This window comes from Salmo salar, chromosome 10, assembly GCF_965601325.2.
Source record: "Salmo salar chromosome 10, fSalSal1, whole genome shotgun sequence".
Lineage (NCBI taxonomy): Eukaryota > Metazoa > Chordata > Actinopteri > Salmoniformes > Salmonidae > Salmo > Salmo salar.
Window position 1 is genome coordinate 102,401,783 of NC_138300.1, and position 20,951 is coordinate 102,422,733.

Sequence of the window (20,951 nt, forward strand, 5' to 3'; positions counted from 1 at the left end):
ACTACTTTTGGTGTCCCCCTCAGGAATTGCTCTTGAGAAAATTTCATGTAATTGTCCCCTCCAAAGTTGATATCAGATTTTCGCCCCTGGGAGTGTATTAGGTTAGTTGGTAGGGTAATGTAAACAAATATTTTAATTTTTCCTGTTTTGCCTTTCCCATTTTATACCACAAAGTGTAATGGGTTTATACTATACTATAGTTTAGTTGGGGGTGGTAATGCTAAATAAAGGTAAAAAATAAATACAAATGATACATATTGGATGCCAACCGCTGTTAAACTCCACCGAAGTAGATGATCATGTGGCGCTCCAGTAGCAGTTCATGGGCTATGGATAAGTGCCTTGCGCACTGGTCTGGATATGTGATTTTGCCTGACCCCCCCCCCCCCCATCTGACTTGGCACCTGGACATTTTTTGTTTGTACTAAAATCAACGTATTTTCTGATTGATTTCATACTAATTTACATATTCATGGATTGACAAACAAGTATCATTAGTCCAACGTCAGTTAGCCTACTCATTTGCCTATTCCTTTTTGTACCTTATGATATGCCGTAGTTACGGGCGCTCAAACTCTTGTCAAAGTTTTTTTTATTTTTAATTGTAGGACAATTTCACAAGGACATCAGTTACAAGTAAGTAAACATATCATCCTGGCAGGAATGTCATGAATTGGCTAGCTTGCATCGACTAATGACGTTAGCTTGATAGTATAACCAAAGCCTTTAAACTGTATGTAGCTAGCTAGCTAATCTAGCTAACGTTACTTGACCAAACTTAGCCGCTAGCTAACGTTAGTTTTGCATGCTACTCTTTCCTCACAAAAGTCGTCTCAACTAGCTAGCTACCTGGTATATAACTAGATAGTTAACTAGGTATCTAACTAGTTATTTGTAGCAACTTTGTTGCACATTTTGATACTTTTGAATAGTCAACCACCAACTCGCTTGCTAACTCAGGCTAACTAACGTTAGCTTTTTAACGTTACCTTATAGCTTTGTTGGCTATTTAGCTAATATTTTTCTAATGCTCTTTTTGACTAACTTAACGTTACATAGTATTGTAACTAGCTGATAAATGCCTAGCTAGCACTTTCTCAGCGTATGTCCATTTGGGCTAGTTTAACGTTGGTCAATAACCTAAATAGCCAGCCAGCTCCTGTATATTACCTAGCTACTGAAACGTTATTTGAGCATTATTTTGTTTACTGCTATAACGTTAGTTAGCTAGGTCGTTATAGTTTTTGGGGGTGAAATCTAGCAGTTTGAAATAATTATCTTGACTTAACATGGGCTTTCTCTAGATGGAGGCAGTTCTCTCTCGTTGAGTACACACAGGTTCTTTGTTATATCAGAGAAAAGACACCCACTGCAACCTCGACTTCTTTGGCGTGTGGTTTGTGTGTATGTGTTGAGTGCCAGCACTGACTGCTGTCCTTGTCTCTGCAGCCGTTACCATGGAGGAGGTGACGCGCCTGGTATCCTCAGGCGACTGTGTGAAGATCTGGGACTCAGCCTCCATGACAGTGTTGGAACAGTTCAACCCACACAGCGCTACACACCCTGTGGCCCAAGTGTGCTGGAGCAGCAACAGTATCCTTCTTACTAACCCTCTGGGCATGTCCCTGTACGTATAATGGCTTACTTTTTCTTTTCCTTTTGCTCTTGGTCATATTCTAGTTGAACTGGAGTGGTGAGCAATTCCCCACACCTTCATGTAAACTCCTTATTGATTAAATAATTCTGGTTGTTCTGTGCCATAAATTACTATATGTAGTTGGTTACCTTGACTTGATTCCTCAGATCAGTATCTTGTAAGCGCCAGCAGTATAGGAGACAAGCTGGTGGTATCCAGTCTCAAGTCCTCTCCTATCCCTGTGGTGGAACTTGCAGAGGGGGTCAGTGTACAAGGCCTGACGGCCATTGCCAGTAAAAAAGACACAATTTCAGTTCCGTTCTAATTCATTACCCTCGCATGTTGTGAACGTGTGTCACGTTACTATAATGTTTGTGTCCACAGAAAAAGCAGACCCGCGTGAGTCTGAACTCGACGTCCCAGTACTTAGTGAGCGGGGGGCTTGATAACTCCGTCAACATCTGGGATCTGAAGGCCAAGAGGCTTCATCGCACCCTCAAGGTACCCTCAGTCTTATCAGCACCTGTGACCCTACCCATAATAACTACAGTTGAAGTCAGAAGTTTACATACACTTAGGTTGGAGTCATTAAAACTTGTTATTCTTCCACTCCACAAATTTCTTGTTAACAAACTATAGTTTTGGCAAGTCGGTTAGCACATCTACTTTGTGCATGACACAACTGTTTACAGACAGATCATTTCACTGATAATTCACACTATCGCAATTCCAGTGGGTCAGAAGTTTACATACACTAAGTTGACTGTGCCTTTAAACAGCTTGGAAAATTCCAGAACATTATGTCATGGCTTTAGAAGCTTCTGATAGGCCAATTGACATCATTTGAGTCAATAGGTTTACCTGTGGATGTATTTCAAGGCCTACCTCCAAACTCAGTGTCTCTTTGCTTGACATCATGGAAAAATCAAAAGAAATCAGCCAATACTTCAGAAAAATATTGTAGACCTCCACAAGTCTGGTTCATCCTTGGGAGCAATTTCCAAATGCCTGAAGGTACCGCGTTCATCTCTACAAACAATAGTATGCAAGTATAAACATTATGGGACCACGCAGCCGTCATACCGCTCAGGAAGGAGACGCGTTCTGTCTCCTAGAGATGAACGTACTTTGGTGCGAAAAGTGCAAATCAATCCCAGAACAACAGCAAAGGATCTTGTGATGATGCTGGAGGAAACGGGTACAAAAGTATCTATATCCACAGTAAAACGAGTCCTATATCGACATAACCTGAAAGGCCGCTCAGCAAGAAAGAAGCCACTGCTCCAAAACCGCCATAAAATAGCCAGACTACGGTTTGCAACTGCACATGGGGACAAAGATCGTACTTTTTGGAGAAATGTCCTCTGGTCTGATGAAACAAAAATAGAACTGTTTGGCCATAATGAACATCGTTATGTTTGGAGGATAAAGGGGGAAGCTTGCAAGCCGAAGAACACCATCCCAACCGTGAAGCACGGGGGTGGCAGCATCATGTTGTGGGTGTACTTTGTTGCAGGAGGGACTGGTGCACTTCACAAAATAGATGGCATCATGAGGGAGGGAAAATAGATGGTATCATGAGGGAGGGAAATTATGTGGATATATTGAAGCAACATCTCAAGACATCAGTCAGCAAGTTAAAGCTTGGTGGCAAATGGGTCTTCCAAATGGACAATGACCCCAAGCATACTTCCAAAGTTGTGACAAAATGGCTTAAGGACAACAAAGTCAAGGTATTGAAGTGGCCTTCACAAAGCCCTAACCTCAATCCTATAGAAAATTTGTGGGCAGAACTAAAAAAGCATGTGCGAGCAAGGAGGCCTACAAACCTGTCTGTTACACCAGCTCTGTCAGGAGGACTGGGCCAAAATTCACCTAACTTATTGTGGGAAACTTGTGGAAGGCTACCCTAAACGTTTGACCCAAGTTAAACAATTTAAAGGCAATGCTACCAAATACTAATTGAGTGTGTGAACTTCTGACACACTGGGAATGTGATGAAAGAAATAAAAGCTGAAATAATTCTCTACTATTATTCTGACATTTCACATTCTTAAAATAAAGTGGTGATCCTAACTGACCTAAGACAGGGAATTTTTTCTAGGATTAAATGTCAGGAATTGTGAAACTGAGTTTAAATGTATTTGTCTGAGGTGTATGTAAACTTCTGACTTCAACTGTATGTCCTAGCACTTATCTTTTGAACGAATCTCACCTGAGAACCTGGTGCTATGTAACATTGCACTTGATCTTGGGCAAAGCTTTCGGTGTAGATATCGAGACTTTTTGGAGTTAACTTTTTTACCAACACAACCTACCTCCTCACTTGTCTCACCGCTCTCTCACCAGGACCACAATGAAGAGGTGACGTGTGTGTCCTTTAATGGCAGTGACAGCTACATCGCATCGGGCTCCACCAGTGGTGACATCATCCTGCACAGCATCACCACCAACCTGTCTAGTAAGGCCTTTGGACACGGCACCAACCAGGTGGGTGTTCTGTTGGCCCGGACACAGTTAACACTAACCATGGCCCTTTTGCTTATAAGGTAAGTCCATTTGAATTCAGTCACTTTTTGACAGCATCCCTTTGGCTCCAGAGTGATGCAGCGGTCTAAGGCTAGAGGCGTCACTACAGACCCTGGTTCGATTCCAGGCTCTATCACAACCGGCTGTGATTGGGAGTCCCATAGGACTCGCACAATTGGCCCTGTGTCGTTAGGGTTTGGCCAGGGTAGGCCATCATTCTAAATAAGAATTTGTTCCTAAGACTTGCCTAGTTAAATAAAATAAAATACCTTTCCATAAATGTTTTGCCCATGGAAAAAAATAATTTGTTTTAAACGTACATTTTTTTATTTGCATATGTTGTAGCTTAAACCCTATTACACATCCAAGTTTTTTGTGTTGTGCCCGCCATCGGTTGAGACATGTTCTTGAAGACGGGTCTCTTGGTATGGTGGGGTATGCAAAATGGGTTAATGTTGAGCACCTCTCTCTTGAATGTTTTGGCATTCAGGTCCAAAAAGTCACTTTCTGAGCGCTTCTACAAGGGGAAAATATGAATGGAAGGTTTCGTTAAAATCAGAAGCTGTGTTGTCAAAAAGTGAATGAATTCTAATGGATTTACCCAATACTTATTCAATTCTCACCCAGTCTCTGGGTGGTAGGGACCAGGTTTTGTTACTGGTCATCAAATATGTGGCTGAAGGATTAAAGACAATAAAAACAATTTTGGGTGACAATTAAGATACATTATAGGCAGGTCTCAAAATGTACACTGAACAAAAATATAAACATGTGAAGTGTTGGTCCCATATTTCATGAGCTGAAATTAAAGATCCCATAAATTGGCCATACACACAATGTGTTTTCCTCTCAAATGTTGTGTAGAAATTTCTTTACATCCCTGTTAGTGAGCATTTCTCCTTTGTCAAGCTAATCCATCTACCTGACGTGTGTGCCATATCAAGAAGCTGATTAAACAGCATGATCATTACACAGGTGTACCTTGTGCTGGGGACAAAAGGCGATTCTAAAATGTACAGTCACAACACCATGCTACAGATGTCTCAAGTTTTGAGGGAGCGTGCAATTGGTATGCTGACTGCAGGAATGTCCTCCAGAGCTGTTGCCTGAGAATTTAATGTTCATTTCTCTACCATAAGCAGCCTCCAACATTGTTTTAGTGAATTTGGCAGGCGTTCAATTGGCCGTACAACCGCAGACCATGTGCAACCACGCCAGCCCAGGACCTCCACATCCAGCTTCTTTACCTGCAGAATTGTCTGAGAAGCCACCTGGACAGTTGATGAAATTGTGGATTTTCACAACTGAGGAGTTGCTGCACGAACTGTCTCAGGGAAGCTCATCTGCATGCTTGTTATCGACTTCAGGGGGGAAATGCTTACCTTCAATGGCCACTGGCACACTGGAGAAGTGTGCAGTTCACGGATGAATCCCGGTATCAACTTACCGCGCAGATGGCAGACAGCATAGCATGTATGGATTTGTGTGGGTGAGCGGTTTGCTGAACAGGGTGCCCCATGGTGGCAGTGGGTTTATGGTATGGGCAGGCATAAGCTATGGACAACTAACACAATTGCATTTTATCGATGGCAATTTGAATGAAGAGATTCCGTGAAGAGATCCCGAGGCCCATTGTCGTACCGTTCATCCATGCCATCACCTTATGTTTCAGCATGATAATGCACGGCCCCATGTCGCAAGGATCTGTACACAATTCCTGAAAGCTGAAAATGTACCATGGCCTGCATACTCACTAGACATGTCACTCATTGAGCACGTTTGGGATGCTCTGCATCGACGTCTATGATTGCGTGTTCCAGTTCCCGACAATATCCAGCAACTTTGCACAGCCATTGAAGAGAAGTGGGACAACATTCCACAGGCCACAATCAACTCTATACGAAAGAGATGTCATGCTGCATGAGGCGCAAATGGTGGTCACACCAGATGCTGAGTGGTTTTCTAATCCAAGCCCCTACTTTCTTCTTTTTAAATTTTTTTTTTTAAGGTGTCTATGACCAACTGATGCATCTCTGTATTCCCAGTCATATGAAATCCATAGATTAGGGCATATTGAATTTATTTCAATTGACTGATTTGCTTATATGAACTGTAAATCAATAACATCTTTGAAATTGTTGCATTTTACGAACATTTTTCTGTTCAGTGTATTTTAGCTGGTGAAACATGGGAACACTTTACATGTTGCGTTTAAAAAATTCTTATTTACATTTTTTTTATTTTTTTTTAATATCAGTGTTTTATCAATAATGGCTGATTTTGCCGAAAAGGCTTGACCATCTTGAATGGCCTTTTCTATTGAAAGCTTCCAAAGTTTTGAACTTACCAGCTTAAATAATATATTTTAATATAAATATCATAAAGCTAAAATATAAGACATTCATTATCTGATAAAATTGCTTTAGAGGGGCAAAAGACAGGGCTGTCTTCTCTCCCCTCTCCTGTTCGCACTGGTAATTGAACCGCTTGCAGAAAGTATTAAACATGAACCAAACATAACAGGTATTGGCAAATAGGGATGCACGATATATCGGTGAACATATCAGATGTCTAGTTTAACGCCGATGTCAAAGCTGACGTGCATACCTATATGACGCCACGTAAAAAAAAAGATTTGCGCCACACAGCATTCCTAACCTAGCCCACAATGTCTGTTGTGTGGATCGAGCAGTCAACAAGTCGAGCAGTCATTTGAAAGGGTAAGAATTTCAGCGAGACATCTCAAAGGCAAAGTCCATTTAAAGCCGATATAATGGAATTCATTGCCCTTGACAATCAACCGTTCTGTCGTGAGTGATGTTGGTTTTTGCCGACTGGTACACACTACCAAGTGCGCTTTTTTTTTTTCTCCAGATGTTGCCCTACCAGAGTTATACATTAATAGCGTCACTGCTATTAGCTTCACGACATGCATACTATGGAACGCTGTTTGGGTCTTTGTGTCAAAAAAAGATAGAGTAGCCCTGTCAACAAGCTTATTTGACACGTCAAGTATTGCTATTTGACATTGTTTTGGACACGCAAAGACCCAAACAGCGTTCCATAGAAATCCTGGTTGAGAATGAAACGACTGAACAACGAAACAGCACAGCAAGTTAGTAAAATAAATCGTTTTTATTATGTTTTGTTGGAAATGGGGACATGTGTAAATGCCAACAAAGTAATGTTTTGGTGTGTGTGTGTGTGTGTGTGTGTGTGTGTGTAACTTTTATTTAACTAGTCAAGTCAGTTAATCTTAAGGATCGGCGTCCCGTCAACGGGACAGTTGTTAACCATGCAGCACGTTAAGATCGCAGATTTTAGAGAAACAACAAATGTCGGTACATAAGTGTCTTATATCGGCTGAAATCTTAAATTCTTGTTAATGTGATGATGGCTATTCATTGAATAATTACATACCACATTCAATTATTACACAATTAAATTAATCATAACAATTAAGTCGTAATCTGGGGCACCACGGGAAAAGTTTATTTAGCGAGTTACTGTTTCCTAAGTTAACTCATATCAGAATATCTCTATACTATCCGTTATCCATTCATTTGCTCCTATTTGTCTCATTCTGAACCTCTTAATATCCTATAAATCTGCATAAACCCTAGTCTCCATGATGAATTGGCTTACACAAATTGACTTTGTAAATGTATAATTAACTAATGAATTAAACACACAGTAGATTATACACTGAGTATTAACACAATGCAATGAAAAGTCCCTAGTGGACTAACCCGATATGACGGCTGGTTACACAAAGGGGTTGGGGAATGAAAGAGCGGGAGAAGGAGAGAAAGGAAATCAACTATCATACATACAGTTGAATAATACGCTCATCATAAATGTGGATATTTAGCACCCTAACAACTGCTAATTCGGATTTAGAAATGCAATGTACATAAACACAGCAAAAAAAAGAACGTCCCTTTTTCAGGACCCTCTCTTTCAAAGATAATTCGTAAAAATCCAAATAACTTCACAGATCTTCATTGTGAAGGGTTTAAACACTGTTTCCCATGCTTGTTCAATGAACCAAACAATTAACTGTTCTACTGCAGTGGATCTCCTCCTCATGGACTGCACCAGATTTGCCAGTTCTTGCTGTGAGATGTTAACCCACTCTTCCACCAAGGCACCTACAAGTTCCCGGACATTTCTGGGGGGAATGGCCCTAGCCCTCACCCTCCAATCCATTAGGTCCCAGACGTGTTCAATGGGATTGAGATCCGGGCTCTTCGCTGGCCATGGCAGAACACTGACATTCCTGTCTTGCAGGAAATCACGCACAGAATGAGCAGTATGGCTGGTGTCAATGTCATGCTGGAGGGTCATGTCAGGATGAGCCTGCAGGAAGGGTACCACATGAGGGAAGGGGATGATGTCTCTAACGCACAGCGTTGAGATTGGCTGCGATGACAACAAGCTCAGTCCGATGATGCTGTGACACACTGCCCCAGACCATGACGGACCCTCCACATCGATCTTGCTCCAGAGTACATGCCTCGGTGTAACGCTCATTCCTTCGACGATAAACGCGAAGCTGACCGTCACCCCTGGTGAGACAAAACTGCGACACGTCAGTGAAGAGCACTTTTTGCCAGTCCTGTCTGGTCTAGCGATGGTGGGTTTGTGCCCATAGGCAACGTTGTTGCTGGTGATGTCTGGTGAGGACCTGCCTTACAACAGGCCTACAAGCCCTCAGTCCAGCCTCTCTCAGCCTATTGAGGACAGTCTGAGCACTGATGGAGGGATTGTGCGTTCCCGGTGTCACTCGGGCAGTTGTTGCCATCCTGTACCTGTCCCGCAGGTGTGATGTTCAGATGTACCGATCCTGTGCAGGTGTTGTTACACGTGGTCTGCCACTGCGAGGACGATCAGCTGTCCGTCCTGTAGCGCTGTCTTAGGCGTCTCACAGTACGGACATCGCAATTTATTGACCTGGCCACATCTGCAGTCCTCATGCCTCCTTGCAGCATGCCTAAGGCACATTCACGCAGATGAGCAGGGACCCTGGGCATCATTCTTTTGGTGTTTTTCCAGAGTCAGTAAAAAGGCCTCTTTTAGTGTCCTAAGTTTTCATAACTGTGACCTTAATTGCCAACCGTCTATAAGCTGTTAGTGTCTTAACGGTCGTTCCACAGGTGCATGTTCATTAATAACCTGTTGGGGCTAGGGGGCAGTATTGAGAATTTTGAAAAGAATATGTGCCTATTTTTAACTGCCTCCTACACCAACTCAGAAGCTAGGATATGCATATTGTTAACATATTTGGATAGAAAACACTTTGAATTTTCTAAAACTGTTTGAATGGTGTCTGTAAGTATAACAGAACTCATATGGCAGTCAAAACCCTGAGACAATTTCTAACAGGAAGTGTGTATCTGATGTGTTGAATTACTTTTAAGCCTATGCCATTGAAACACACAGGGACGTATTAATCATTGAGCACTTCCTACGCCATCCACTAGATGTCACCAGTCTTTACAAAGTGGTTTGAGTCTTCTACTGTGAAAACTGACCGAACAAGAGACTTGGAACGTTGGTCATAAGCGGATGGCCAATACTACTCTGGCGCGCGAGTGCATGTTTGGGTACTCTCGTTCCAATACGTTTTAAAAGAGAATGCAATCGTCCGCCTTGAATATTATTGAAGTTCTGATTGAAAAAGGCCCTAATGATTTATGCTATACAACGTTTGACATGTTTGAACGAACGTAAATATTTTTTTCCCCCTCTTTGATGAAGACAAGTCCGGCGGGCGTCGTTCATGTTTTTGAGTAGCCTACAGGACGCGCTAACAACACGGAGCTTTTTGGACATAAATTATGAGCTTTTTCGAACAAAACTACATTTCTTATGGACCTGGGATTTCTGGAAGTGCCTTCTGATGAAGATAATCAAAGGTAAGGGATTATTTACATAGTATTTTAGATGACTCCAAGATGGCGCCTAGTCTGTATCGCAAAGCCTATTTTTCTGGGCACAGTACTCAGATTATTGCAAAGTGTGATTTTCCCAGTAAAGTTCTTTTTAAATCTGGCAATGCGGTTGCGTTCACGAGATGTTAATCTATAATTCTTTGAATGACTATATAATATTTTACCAATGTTTTCGAATAGTAATTATTTAATTTGTTGTGCTGATTGGCAGTATTGGAGGGAAAATATTTCCTCAACATCAACGCCATAGTAAAACGCTGTTTTTGGATATAAATATGAACTTGAGAGAACAAAAAATGCATGTATTGTCTAACATAATGTCCTAGGAGTGTAATCTGAAGATTGTCAAAGGTTAGTGCATCATTTTAGCTGGTTTTCTGCTTTTGGTGACGCCTGTCTTTGCATCGACAAAACATTACACACAGCTATTTTCAATGTACTGTCCTAACATAATCTAACTTTTATGCTTTCGCCGTAAAGCCTTTTTGAAATCGGACATCGTGGTTAGATTAAGGAGATGTTTATCTTTCAAAGGGTGTAAGATAGTTGTATGTTTGAGAAATTTGAATTATGACATTTAATTGTTTTCAAATTTGGCGCCCTTGCTATTTCACCTGCTGTTGATAGGGTGTACCAGGGGTGGGACGCTTGCGTCCCACTAGCCCATAGAGGTTAAATGATTATTCAGGGTACAGCTAAGACTACTGTCCACATCGGCAGCAACCCGGCATGTTTTGGTCTCATATAAAAAATAGGATTCCTTTTATAAGCACTCTGGCAAAAGGGGCGTTCCATCCTTTTGGCTTAATGTCTGTGCTCACGTGGGCGTGGTTACTGACTGGGTAAAACTTTACATGAAAGATAATTCTCATGTAGAAGGCTAAAATAACATTTCATAAGTTCCACAACATTTAGATCTAAATCTGATAACTGGGGTGTATACATTTGTAGAGTTATCGTTATTTAGTTATACCGTCCTTAATGATATCACAAAACAACAAATTATTTGACATGATTATTGTTTATTTACGTTAGAAATATTGTTTCAATGTCCAACCTTTTGATGTTACAGTTTTGGCCAAGTGTCTCTCTGTTGTAACACTGAAATTAAATGTTCAATACTGCAGAGCCCAAAGGCAGAGTTTGAAAGGTATTTTACGATCCAGTTAAGTCATAAAACCGGGCCAACTTCATCCTTCTCCCCCTCTGCGGTAGAGAGAGGGTTCTGTAGAGCTGACCCACTAACCTGATCCTTCGGGTCATGACAAATGGAACAATCTTCCAATAAATCTTACAGGTAGAATAAACCTCTTCAGAATGGCAGGCTCCCAAAGTTTTTATATTTATTCTCGGTAATACCAACTACCCAACCGAAGACAGGCCTTTAAAAAGGTATACTTATCCGTAAGACTTTATGGGTAAATACAACTCATAGAATGAACAGGGACATCTCAATAAGGGTAGTTTTAACCTTCCAGACTTGGAATTGTATCAAATTGCCACCCAAGGCTTTTACTTGAGACCTACTGTTAAATGCACTAAAGAGGAACAATGGGTACATATTGAAGATATACATATTAACAATATGGAAGGAATTTAAACCGATTCTACATGAACCAATATCGCTTCCAAAAAACCCTATTGAACAATCCTTGGATACCTTTTTCAGAGTTCACCAATACGTTTGCCCCTATGGGAAACTAAAGGCATAGAAACCGTGAATGACTTGATAATAGGAAATAAATACATTTCCTTGATAGGATTAAAAATCTATTTTGCACTGACCAATGTAGATATTTTCAAATACCTGCAACTTACATGAAAGTTTATAAATATCAAATCTTGGGAGAATCCTATTTGAGTCAGAAAAGGATATTCATGTGATGGGTAAGATATACAAAACCTTGCAGAGAGCCTAACTGACACCCGCTTAGCAAAAAATATCAGCTGTTGGTACCAAGACTTAAAAATAACTGATATTCGATGGAGGGAATGTTGGAACAACAATGTATGCTTAATCCAATATAAACTACTCTATTGAGTTTACTTTTAATCTGTCTGTCTGCATATGTCAAGACATGTCATATGAGAGTGCAGTGAGATACCCGATGGGGTGTATATACTGGAAATCAACCAATCCTCAATTGTTAAGACAATGGAAAAATCATATGCTTCGTTATCTAAATATTGAGAGTGGGTGTGGGAGAAGAACAACATGGTCCAATTTGAGTACGGAGAGTAGTGCAGGCACTGGAGATGAGGGGTGAGAACAAGTGGGTATTGTTTGTACATATCTGTATGTTGTCTTTTGTATGTGTTGTATTTATTTTTTGATAAAGAGAAAACATTTTAAGAATAAGCCACCTCTTATTTGCAGCCATGGGCGGTATCTCAATAGGAATAATTATGTTAAAGGGAAATGTTTCAACGTCATGTTCATCAGCACCACCCCAACATCAACATATGTGAATATTGCGAATTTCTATGTTTTATAGTAAGAAGAGTTTCCAATGACATCATTGGTGTGCATTGTGATTTTACCTACTAATTGGTTGTCATTGCAAACACTTATCTTAATCTTTTTTACTACAAAACATTAACACGCCATTTTCACATACTTTTGTATTTACAGTATGTGGACACCCCTTCAAATTTGTGGATTCGGCTATTTCAGCCACACCCGTTGCTGACAATTGAACACACAGCCATGCAATCTCCGTAGACAAACATTGGCAGTAGAATGGCCTTACTGAAGAGCAGTGACTTTCAATGTGATACTGTCATAGGATGCCACCTTTCCAACAAGTCAGTTTATCAAATCTCTGCCCTGCTAGAGCTGACCCAGTCAACTATAAGTGCTGTTATTGTGAAGTGGAAATGTCTAGGAGCAACAATGGCTCAGCCGTGAAGTGGTAGGCCACACAAGCTCACAGAACGGGACCGCTAAGTGTTGTAGCGTGTAAAAAATCGTCTCTTCAGTTGCAACACTCACTACTGAGTTCCAAACTGCCTCTGGAAGCAACGTCAGCACAAGAACTGTTCATCGGGAGCGTAATGAAATGGGTTTCCATGGCCGAGCAACCGCATACAAGCCTAAGATCATGCGCAATGCCAAGCTTCGGCTGGAGTGGGGTAAAGCTCGCCACCATTGGTCTCTGGAGCAGTGGAAACACATTTTCTGGAGGGATGAATCATGTTTCACCATCTGGCAGTCCGACGGCAGAATCTGGGTTTGGCAATGCCAGGGGAAAGCTACCTGCCCCAATGCATAGTCCCAAGTGTAAAGTTTGGTGGAGGAATAATGGTTCGGGCTAGGCCCCTTAGTTCCAGTGGGAAGGCCCTAGGGAAAGGGAAATCCTAACACTACAGCATACAATCACATTCTAGACGGTTCTGTGCTTCCAACTTTGTGGCAACAGTTTGGGGAAGGCCCTTTCCTGTTTCAGCATGACAATACCCCTGTGCACAAAGTGAGGTCCATACAGAAATGGTTTGTGGAAGAACTTGACTGACCTGCACAGAGCCCTGACCTCAGCTCCATTTTGAACACAGTTTGGGATGAATTGGAACGCCGAATGCGAGCCAGGTCTAATCGCCCAACATCAGTGCTCGACCGCTCTTGTGGCTGAATGGAAGCAGCAATGTTCCAACATCTAGTGGAAAGCCTTCCCAGAAGAGTAGAGGCTGTTATAACAGTAAAGGGGGACCCATAACTTTGGAATGAGATGTTCCATGAGCAGGTGTCCACATGTAGTGTATGTTGGGGTACTGCTTTAGAAGATGAATATACATTTTGAAAAATTATGAAATGTCCCTTTTAAGTTAAGATTTGAATGGAGAAAGCGAATCCCAGAGCAGCACTGCCTTTTTGATCCTATCAGTATTGGCACTATCCTCTTTTAGAATCTGAAATACTTACTCTCATCTCTAACATGTAGGCTCCCGAACAGTCCCATTTAAAAGTCAGAATGTTGAACCACTGAATTTCTACTTACATTTGTCTGACGATTTTGGCCTGATGTCAGATGTAATCTTAGACAAAATATCCACAGGGAAGTGTTATCAACCCGACCTTCAGTACGCTGGTCTGTATATCGGTTTGGTTTTGTATGTTCAATAATGATGCAACTCGCACGTGATAAACACTTACACAATATGGCCAAGCATGACTGAACCACAGACCGAACGTCGTCCCACAAAATCAGCTGGCAAATTTCACAAACACTTCCAGCTGATTGCAGGAAATGTGCTTCGGTCAACTACGTTCGGTTATATTTGGCTATTGTGCATCACATGCAATGGGTCAGGAGATTGAACACACAAGCGACAGAACCTACCTGCACCGCAAAAAGTTGGGTAAACAACACTTTCCTGTGGATACCCCATCTCCACCACCTACTGTCAAAAGGACCAACAGCACGGACAACGGTAAATTAAGTGTAAATGTCATTTTATTAAACATTCTGGTTTGTAGAGACCCATGCAATTAAAAAAATAAAAAAAATAAAAAATTATCAGACTGGTTACACCATGGATATTCAGTCTGAGAAAAAAAAAAATATATATATTTTTTTAATTGCATGGGTCTCTACAAACCAGAATGTTGAATAAAATGACATTTACACTTTACCGTTGTTCGTGCCGTTGGTCCTTTTGACAGTCTGATGTTTGGAACAGGTTTGAAACATGTTACATCTTTGGCCGTTGTAGGAAAGATGTATTGTTAAAACACTTGCAAGCCTAAGTTCTATTGGTAAATCGGGCCCAAGTTGTTAGCTAGCTAATGAGGTTAGATGACTGAATAAGGTCTAAACAAATGCCCACGAGTGGTTTTGGAAAAGCCTGCGAAATGGTTAATGAATGTAGAGCCAATTCACGATAGAAAAAAATACATTGTGCCAGTAATGTGGGTCGTATATTTTATCTCTAGGGAACATAAAGTGCTAAAGCAAAGCCTAATCATTACAACAATTATCTGTGATTAAAAAAATAAATTAAAAAAAGTCTCACGGTGCTCCCAAAGTAAAATGTCAGGTCACACAGCAAAATATTTAAGAGCATATATGACTGAAATGGTCACACTTTAGAGCCCTACTCATAGGTCTAAAATAACACTGTTCCTCCCACCTCAGCCCATCCACGACCTGAAGTACTCTGTGGTGAAGCGCTCCCTGCTGGGCAGTGTGTCAGATAGTGGCTCTGTGGTCCTGTGGGACGCCAACACTCAGAAAGAGCTGCACGTATTTGATGGAGCCCACAAGGCCCCCGCCTCTGGCCTGGCCTTCTCCCCAGCCAACGACCTGCTCTTTGTCACCGTGGGCCTGGACAAGAAGATCATCTGCTACGACACCTCCAGCAAGATGTAAGAAAATGGGATTTAGTATTGACCTCACAAGTATAGAGACATACTGTATGACTGAGAGAGAGCCTGTTACCTTGGTCTTTTTGTGCAAGCTGCTTTTGTTGCAATTTTGGGGGGGTCAAACACGTTCACATTTGAAATGTCCTTGTATTTTTTCAATGATGCAGTCCTTTACTAGTAATTAGTTCTTCAACAGCACAAAGGGACATCAGAGCTGGCTCTTTTGCTTTAATGTGGTCTTGACATTTTGTGTTTGTGCTCTCTGTCTCTCGCAGTGTTCTCCGCAGCATGCGTGTGGAGTCCCCATTGACCGCCATTGACTTCACTCCAGACGGGGCAGGCCTGGTGGTGGGCTCCACCCAGGGCAGACTGTACCTGTACGACCTGCGCAACCTGAGCGCTCCCACCAAGACTGCCACCGCACACAAGACCTCCATCACCAGCCTGCGCTTCCAGAGCTCCCAGAGCAGACACCTCAAGGTAGGCTACACACCACAGCGGCTTTTCAATTCAATCCAGTCAGGGAATTAAAAGTCCTATTCAAGATTTGAACATTTTTAAATGTTACTTTTCAATCCCGCAAATTGACTTTTCTTGAGCTGAGTTCAGAGGAAATTTTAGTTCTGGACCACTGGTGTACTGTGACAGACTATGGTTTTGGGATGCCATTTGTCTGCACAAGGAGGTGCCCCAAGACCATGTGTCTGTTGTGCATATTGTACGGAATCAACTTTTCCTTAATTCATGTAAATGAGTTGACAGTGTTCTACTTCACTTGATAGGAAATGTTGTCACCTTTCGTCATTACAGTAATAATTTTCCCAGAGTGATGCACTTTGCTAGTTCAGTGTGTATATCTTGACAGCATGTGCTGTAAGCTCTGTATTGTGTGGCTATGGGCTGTGCTCCTGACTAATAAAGATGCATCTAAAACCTTAAATCATGTGCTCATAAGCTCGTAGGTATTTAACTGGAATGTGTAACCTGAGATCAATTAAACCTAGCCTTTTCAAGCTAACCATGTCTCTTTTTTCCCCATTAGTCCAGTAAAATGGCATCCAGCAAGTCTTCCAGCGCTCACACAAGCAAGAGGATCTCAGCCAGGCTGGGTAATACCTACTTACCAGCAGCCACCCACAGCTCCACCTCTACACCCCCCTCTAGCCTGCTTGCACCCCACACGGTAGACGGAGGGGATGCACAGGGCACAGGTCAGACTTGCTCTACTACATCAAATATACTCCTGGCCAACATCTTGACCTGAAACATCACCCCATTTCCAATTCATGGTCTAGACCAGGGGTACCCTGAGCCTGGAGGTCGAGAGCTGGTTGTCAGTGTGTGTGTGTGTGTGTGTGTGTGTGTGTGTGTGTGTGTGTAGGCTCCAGTGTGGAAGTGGTCTCCAGAGAGGCGGAGGGCCAGCCGGGTTCTGACCGCCTGCCCAGTCTGGACAAGTTCAGTAGCATGGGTAGAAACAGCCTGGACATCTTCTCCCCCGTAAGAGACGGTGAGCTCCCCACTCGTCTTTGACTTAGTTTCAACTCACTGGTATTAAGTTTGGATTTGGTCATCACTCTCTCATCTGTATTCTTTTTAAACTGACAGCTTGTTGTTTTTTTGTCTTTAGATTACAAAGCCCATGGGATGGGTGGTGATGCTCCTGGTGGAATCAAAGGTAATGGTACGTGGAAAATGCCATGCATGTCCTCTTTTACAGTTTAAGTTCTCATTGAAAGTTCATGAGGACCCTGCACAGCTAACCATGAGTAAAAGATGTGCGTCTTTTTTAATGAACCCTCTGTTATACACCTGATGCAACTAATCAAGGGCTTGGTGAGTAGTTAAAGATGGTGTGTTAGTGCTGGGATAGAACAAAAATGTACACCACTGGTTCACCCAGGAATGGATTGAGAAACACTGCTGAAAACATTCAATAAAGTTCACTGTCCCCTGTACATCATCTATACTGGTGTACATGATTGAGACCACATTTGTGGCATGTACCATAGGGACCAGTTTGGATATGTTCTCCAGAGAAGGAGAAGGGCAAAACAGCACGGAGAAGTTCAGCAAAGTGGGACGCAACAGTCTGGACATTTTCTCTCCAGTCAGAGAGGGTGAGATTCCATTTGTCCTTTGACATTCAAAGTTCACATTGAACCTGCAAACTTTTCCAAACTCATTAACTGTAATGTACAAGCTGACCATTGATTCACTCATTCTTTGCAGATTACAAATCCCATGGAATGACCGCAGATGTAACAAGTGGGAACAAAGGAAACAATCTGGACTTCCTCCCTTCCAACTCTGGTGGACCCCCACACCGCAAGACTCCCCTGGGCACACCTGGAGGAGGGCGCTGTTACAGCCCCCTGTCTGTCTTCCAGACCCCTCAACCAATCAAAGAGGAGGAGGCCGAGCCTCCAGCGCAGACAGACACACGGGACTTGAAAAGGGTCAGTTTACCTTATTCAATCAGCTGTTGTACAATTTGGAATGCTGACAGACCATTTTAACCATGAGTATTCCATTCTGGTCCTGGGGTCTCCAGACCTAAACAATCAGACCTGATAAAAAATATTCAAGGACTTTCATTACTTGAATCAAGTGTGATAATGTTGGGCTGGATCAAAGATGGGCAGGGAGGCCCCAGAACCTGAAATTAGACCCCTTATTTAGTCGGTCTGTTTTTCCTGTCTAAATGTTCAAACTGCTTTTCACCTGTTGTCTGTTCGATTGACAGTATGAGAAGGGTGGTGGTTCCAGTCTGGAGGGTGAAGGCCCCACCCCACACAGCCAACCAGCACAGCTGTTCTTCACCCCTGAACCCAGCCTGAGGAGGGCCAATGACATGCAGGCCCAACTGCGCTACAACACACCCATCAATGGTGGTCTGCCCACTACTGCACCAGGTGAGTTTGTGGTTGTTTTTTGTGTGTGGGTAACAGCTGCAGATAAAAAATATTAATTGATATGACATTTATGTATAATAGCATGACTGTTTAAATTGTGTATGGCTACTGTGTATTTGTATGCTAGAGCATATGAGAGATTATCTAAGCACAATAGTACATTAAGTGTGTGGTAGTACATTGATGAAATCAATGAAAAACACCCTGTGTCAGCAGGCCCTGCAGTTTCTTCAGTGGTAGCATCCTCTGTATCAGAGAGAATAGTGGATGCTGTTGGCGCAGAGGGTGGAGGCACTCCCCTCACATCCCTTCAGATCCAGTTCATCCGCAACATGATCCACGAGACCCTGGAAGACTTCAGGTGGTTGCACTTTCTCACAGCAGATCACCCTCAGTTGCTGAACCGTCTTGCGCATCTCTAGTCAATAGTTCTGTAAATTTTTGGCTAACTCCATTTCCTCAACAGGGACGCCTGCCACCGAGACATAGTGAACCTCCAGGTGGAGATGGTCAAACAGTTCTACATTCAGCTGGTAAGTGACATGTCCCTCTGGTTCTACTCCACTGACACACCACACACTATTTAGAGTCCCTTGACAAAGCACTAGCTAAACCAGTCTGCATTGTGGTTCCATTTCCCTAACCTACCTCTTGGTTCATTGCTGCGTTTCAGAACGAGATCCATGGTCTGATCGAGAAGTACTCAGTCAACGACACGCTGGTGGAGGAGATCGAGAAGCTGAGGGAGGAGAACAAACGACTCCGAGCCAATTACTGAGAGGTTGACTTGATGGACTTACCACCTCATCACCCCTAGAAACAGTTGTCCCCTCTGAACTCAGACAGAATGTATTCCACAAAGCATTATGTCTCTGTGGGACAATGCCTTTTTTTGTGTCCTTGTTTAACCCCCTTCCATCTTGGAATGAATTTACTCTTCAGTGCCTTACTGGTAGTTAAAGGGTTGACCAGTATGTTCTATGCAAAGTGTGCTATCAGTCACAAATCATCTGTGACCGTGGTTCAGTGCTGGACAATTTTAGCCCAATTCCAAACTGTTCTCTCCCCTCGCATAAAGAGAGGTCAACAAGGACCCAGGGGCAGGAAGATGCATTGCTTAAATACAGAGTATACCAAACATTAGGAACAGCTTCCTAATATTGAGTTGCAATATTTAACAAGTCACATCAATAAGGAATCATAGCTTTCACTTGGTCAGTCTGTCATGGAAAGAGGTGGTCTTAATGTTTTGTGTACATCTCTTCAGCATAGTGTGGTTGACAGTGTCTTTGGCTTTTACTGGCACACTGAAACAGAATGAGGGCATGCCTTTGGTGAAAGACAATCATGATACTGTCTTTGGACCAGGCAAGAAAATGCCATATTGGTCATCAATTTCTAATAGTAAGCAAAGTGGTGCCAAGTTTGCCCATCAGTTATTTGTTTCTTTTGTTATTGATGTTTTGTGAAGAGGAATATAAATACTAGATGTGTACAATTTTGTTAATGTAATTCATTCTGGTTTTCAGTTTGCACCATGAATGGTTCTATACAGACAGCATGTTAAATTAAATACAGCTGCAACACTGGAATTAAGAGACAAAGTACTATGATGCATTTTCTCAATGTAAACATGTCTCCCATATACTATTGATAAAAACTGACATCTGATGCTTGGCAAACACTTCATGGTCACATCAAAATAGAGAAATGCAATAGGATGACCACTGACAGACCTAGCGCGTGTGTTAGGACTCCCAAGTTTCTCTTCCCCACATAAGTCTAATTTGTGGATAGGGACCCTGCCAGAAGTTGTGCGTAGACCTGCTGGGACCTGGACCTCGCCTTTATTTCAGGTGTAGCCGGGTAGGAGACATCAGTTGTCTGAGATTTGCTCCTCTGTGAACCGACTAAGTATTTTTTTACTTAGTCTAAATGCTAGCTACTTCATATTTCTGGAATGATATCCAATTGAAATGGACCACAGGGTCAGATTGTCTGGCAGCACGCATTTCTTAACGTCTGTTGCAGACATCCATGGGTGTGTTCCATCCTCTGATCCGCTGGCATAGAGCGCCCCGTCTGGACTAAAGCGAACACAATGGACAGGCCCAAAGTGTCCCTTGTATGACTACATAAAGGAGAGAGATGGAAGATTCTATTTAAGTTTTTCCCAAGGTGAGATGCTTGACTTCAAAGACATTCATATGAACTTGTCCCAATGAGTGGCCATAAACTCAGCAAAAAAAGAAATCTGTTCAGCACCCTGTCTTTCAAAGATAATTCGTAAAAATCCAAATAACTTCACAGATCTTCATTGTAAAGGTTTTAAACACTGTTTCCCATGCTTGTTCAATGAACCAAACAATTAATGAACATGCACCTGTGGAACGGTCATTAAGACACTAACAGCTTACAGACGGTAGGCAATTAAGGTCACAGTTATGAAAACTTAGGACATTAAAAGTGGCCTTTCTGACTGGAAAAACACCAAAAGAAAGATGCCCAGGGACCCTGCGTGAATGTGCCTTAGGTATGCTGCAAGGAGGCATGAGAAC

At 42.3% G+C, this 20,951-nt stretch overlaps 1 protein-coding gene across 4 annotated transcripts; it reads left to right on the forward strand.

Annotated features, from left to right (window-relative positions):
• The first annotated feature begins 411 nt into the window (after positions 1 to 411).
• Positions 412 to 19,989, forward strand: nedd1 (NEDD1 gamma-tubulin ring complex targeting factor). 4 transcript variants are annotated; one of them, XM_014125040.3, is made up of 16 exons: positions 412 to 636; positions 1,450 to 1,593; positions 1,804 to 1,898; positions 2,021 to 2,137; positions 3,986 to 4,126; positions 15,252 to 15,481; positions 15,757 to 15,961; positions 16,524 to 16,692; positions 16,863 to 16,988; positions 17,109 to 17,162; positions 17,491 to 17,598; positions 17,711 to 17,937; positions 18,225 to 18,393; positions 18,607 to 18,754; positions 18,860 to 18,926; positions 19,067 to 19,891. In XM_014125040.3, exons 2-16 carry the CDS (start codon positions 1,458 to 1,460, stop codon positions 19,169 to 19,171), a joined length of 2,097 nt encoding a protein of 698 aa, XP_013980515.2. In that variant the 5' UTR covers positions 412 to 636; positions 1,450 to 1,457; the 3' UTR covers positions 19,172 to 19,891. The 4 variants fall into 4 exon arrangements, with proteins under 4 accessions (XP_013980515.2, XP_013980516.2, XP_013980517.2 ...); XM_014125041.3 differs by having other exon boundaries at positions 18,610 to 18,754; XM_014125042.3 differs by having other exon boundaries at positions 17,109 to 17,156.
• Positions 19,990 to 20,951: the final 962 nt, after the last annotated feature.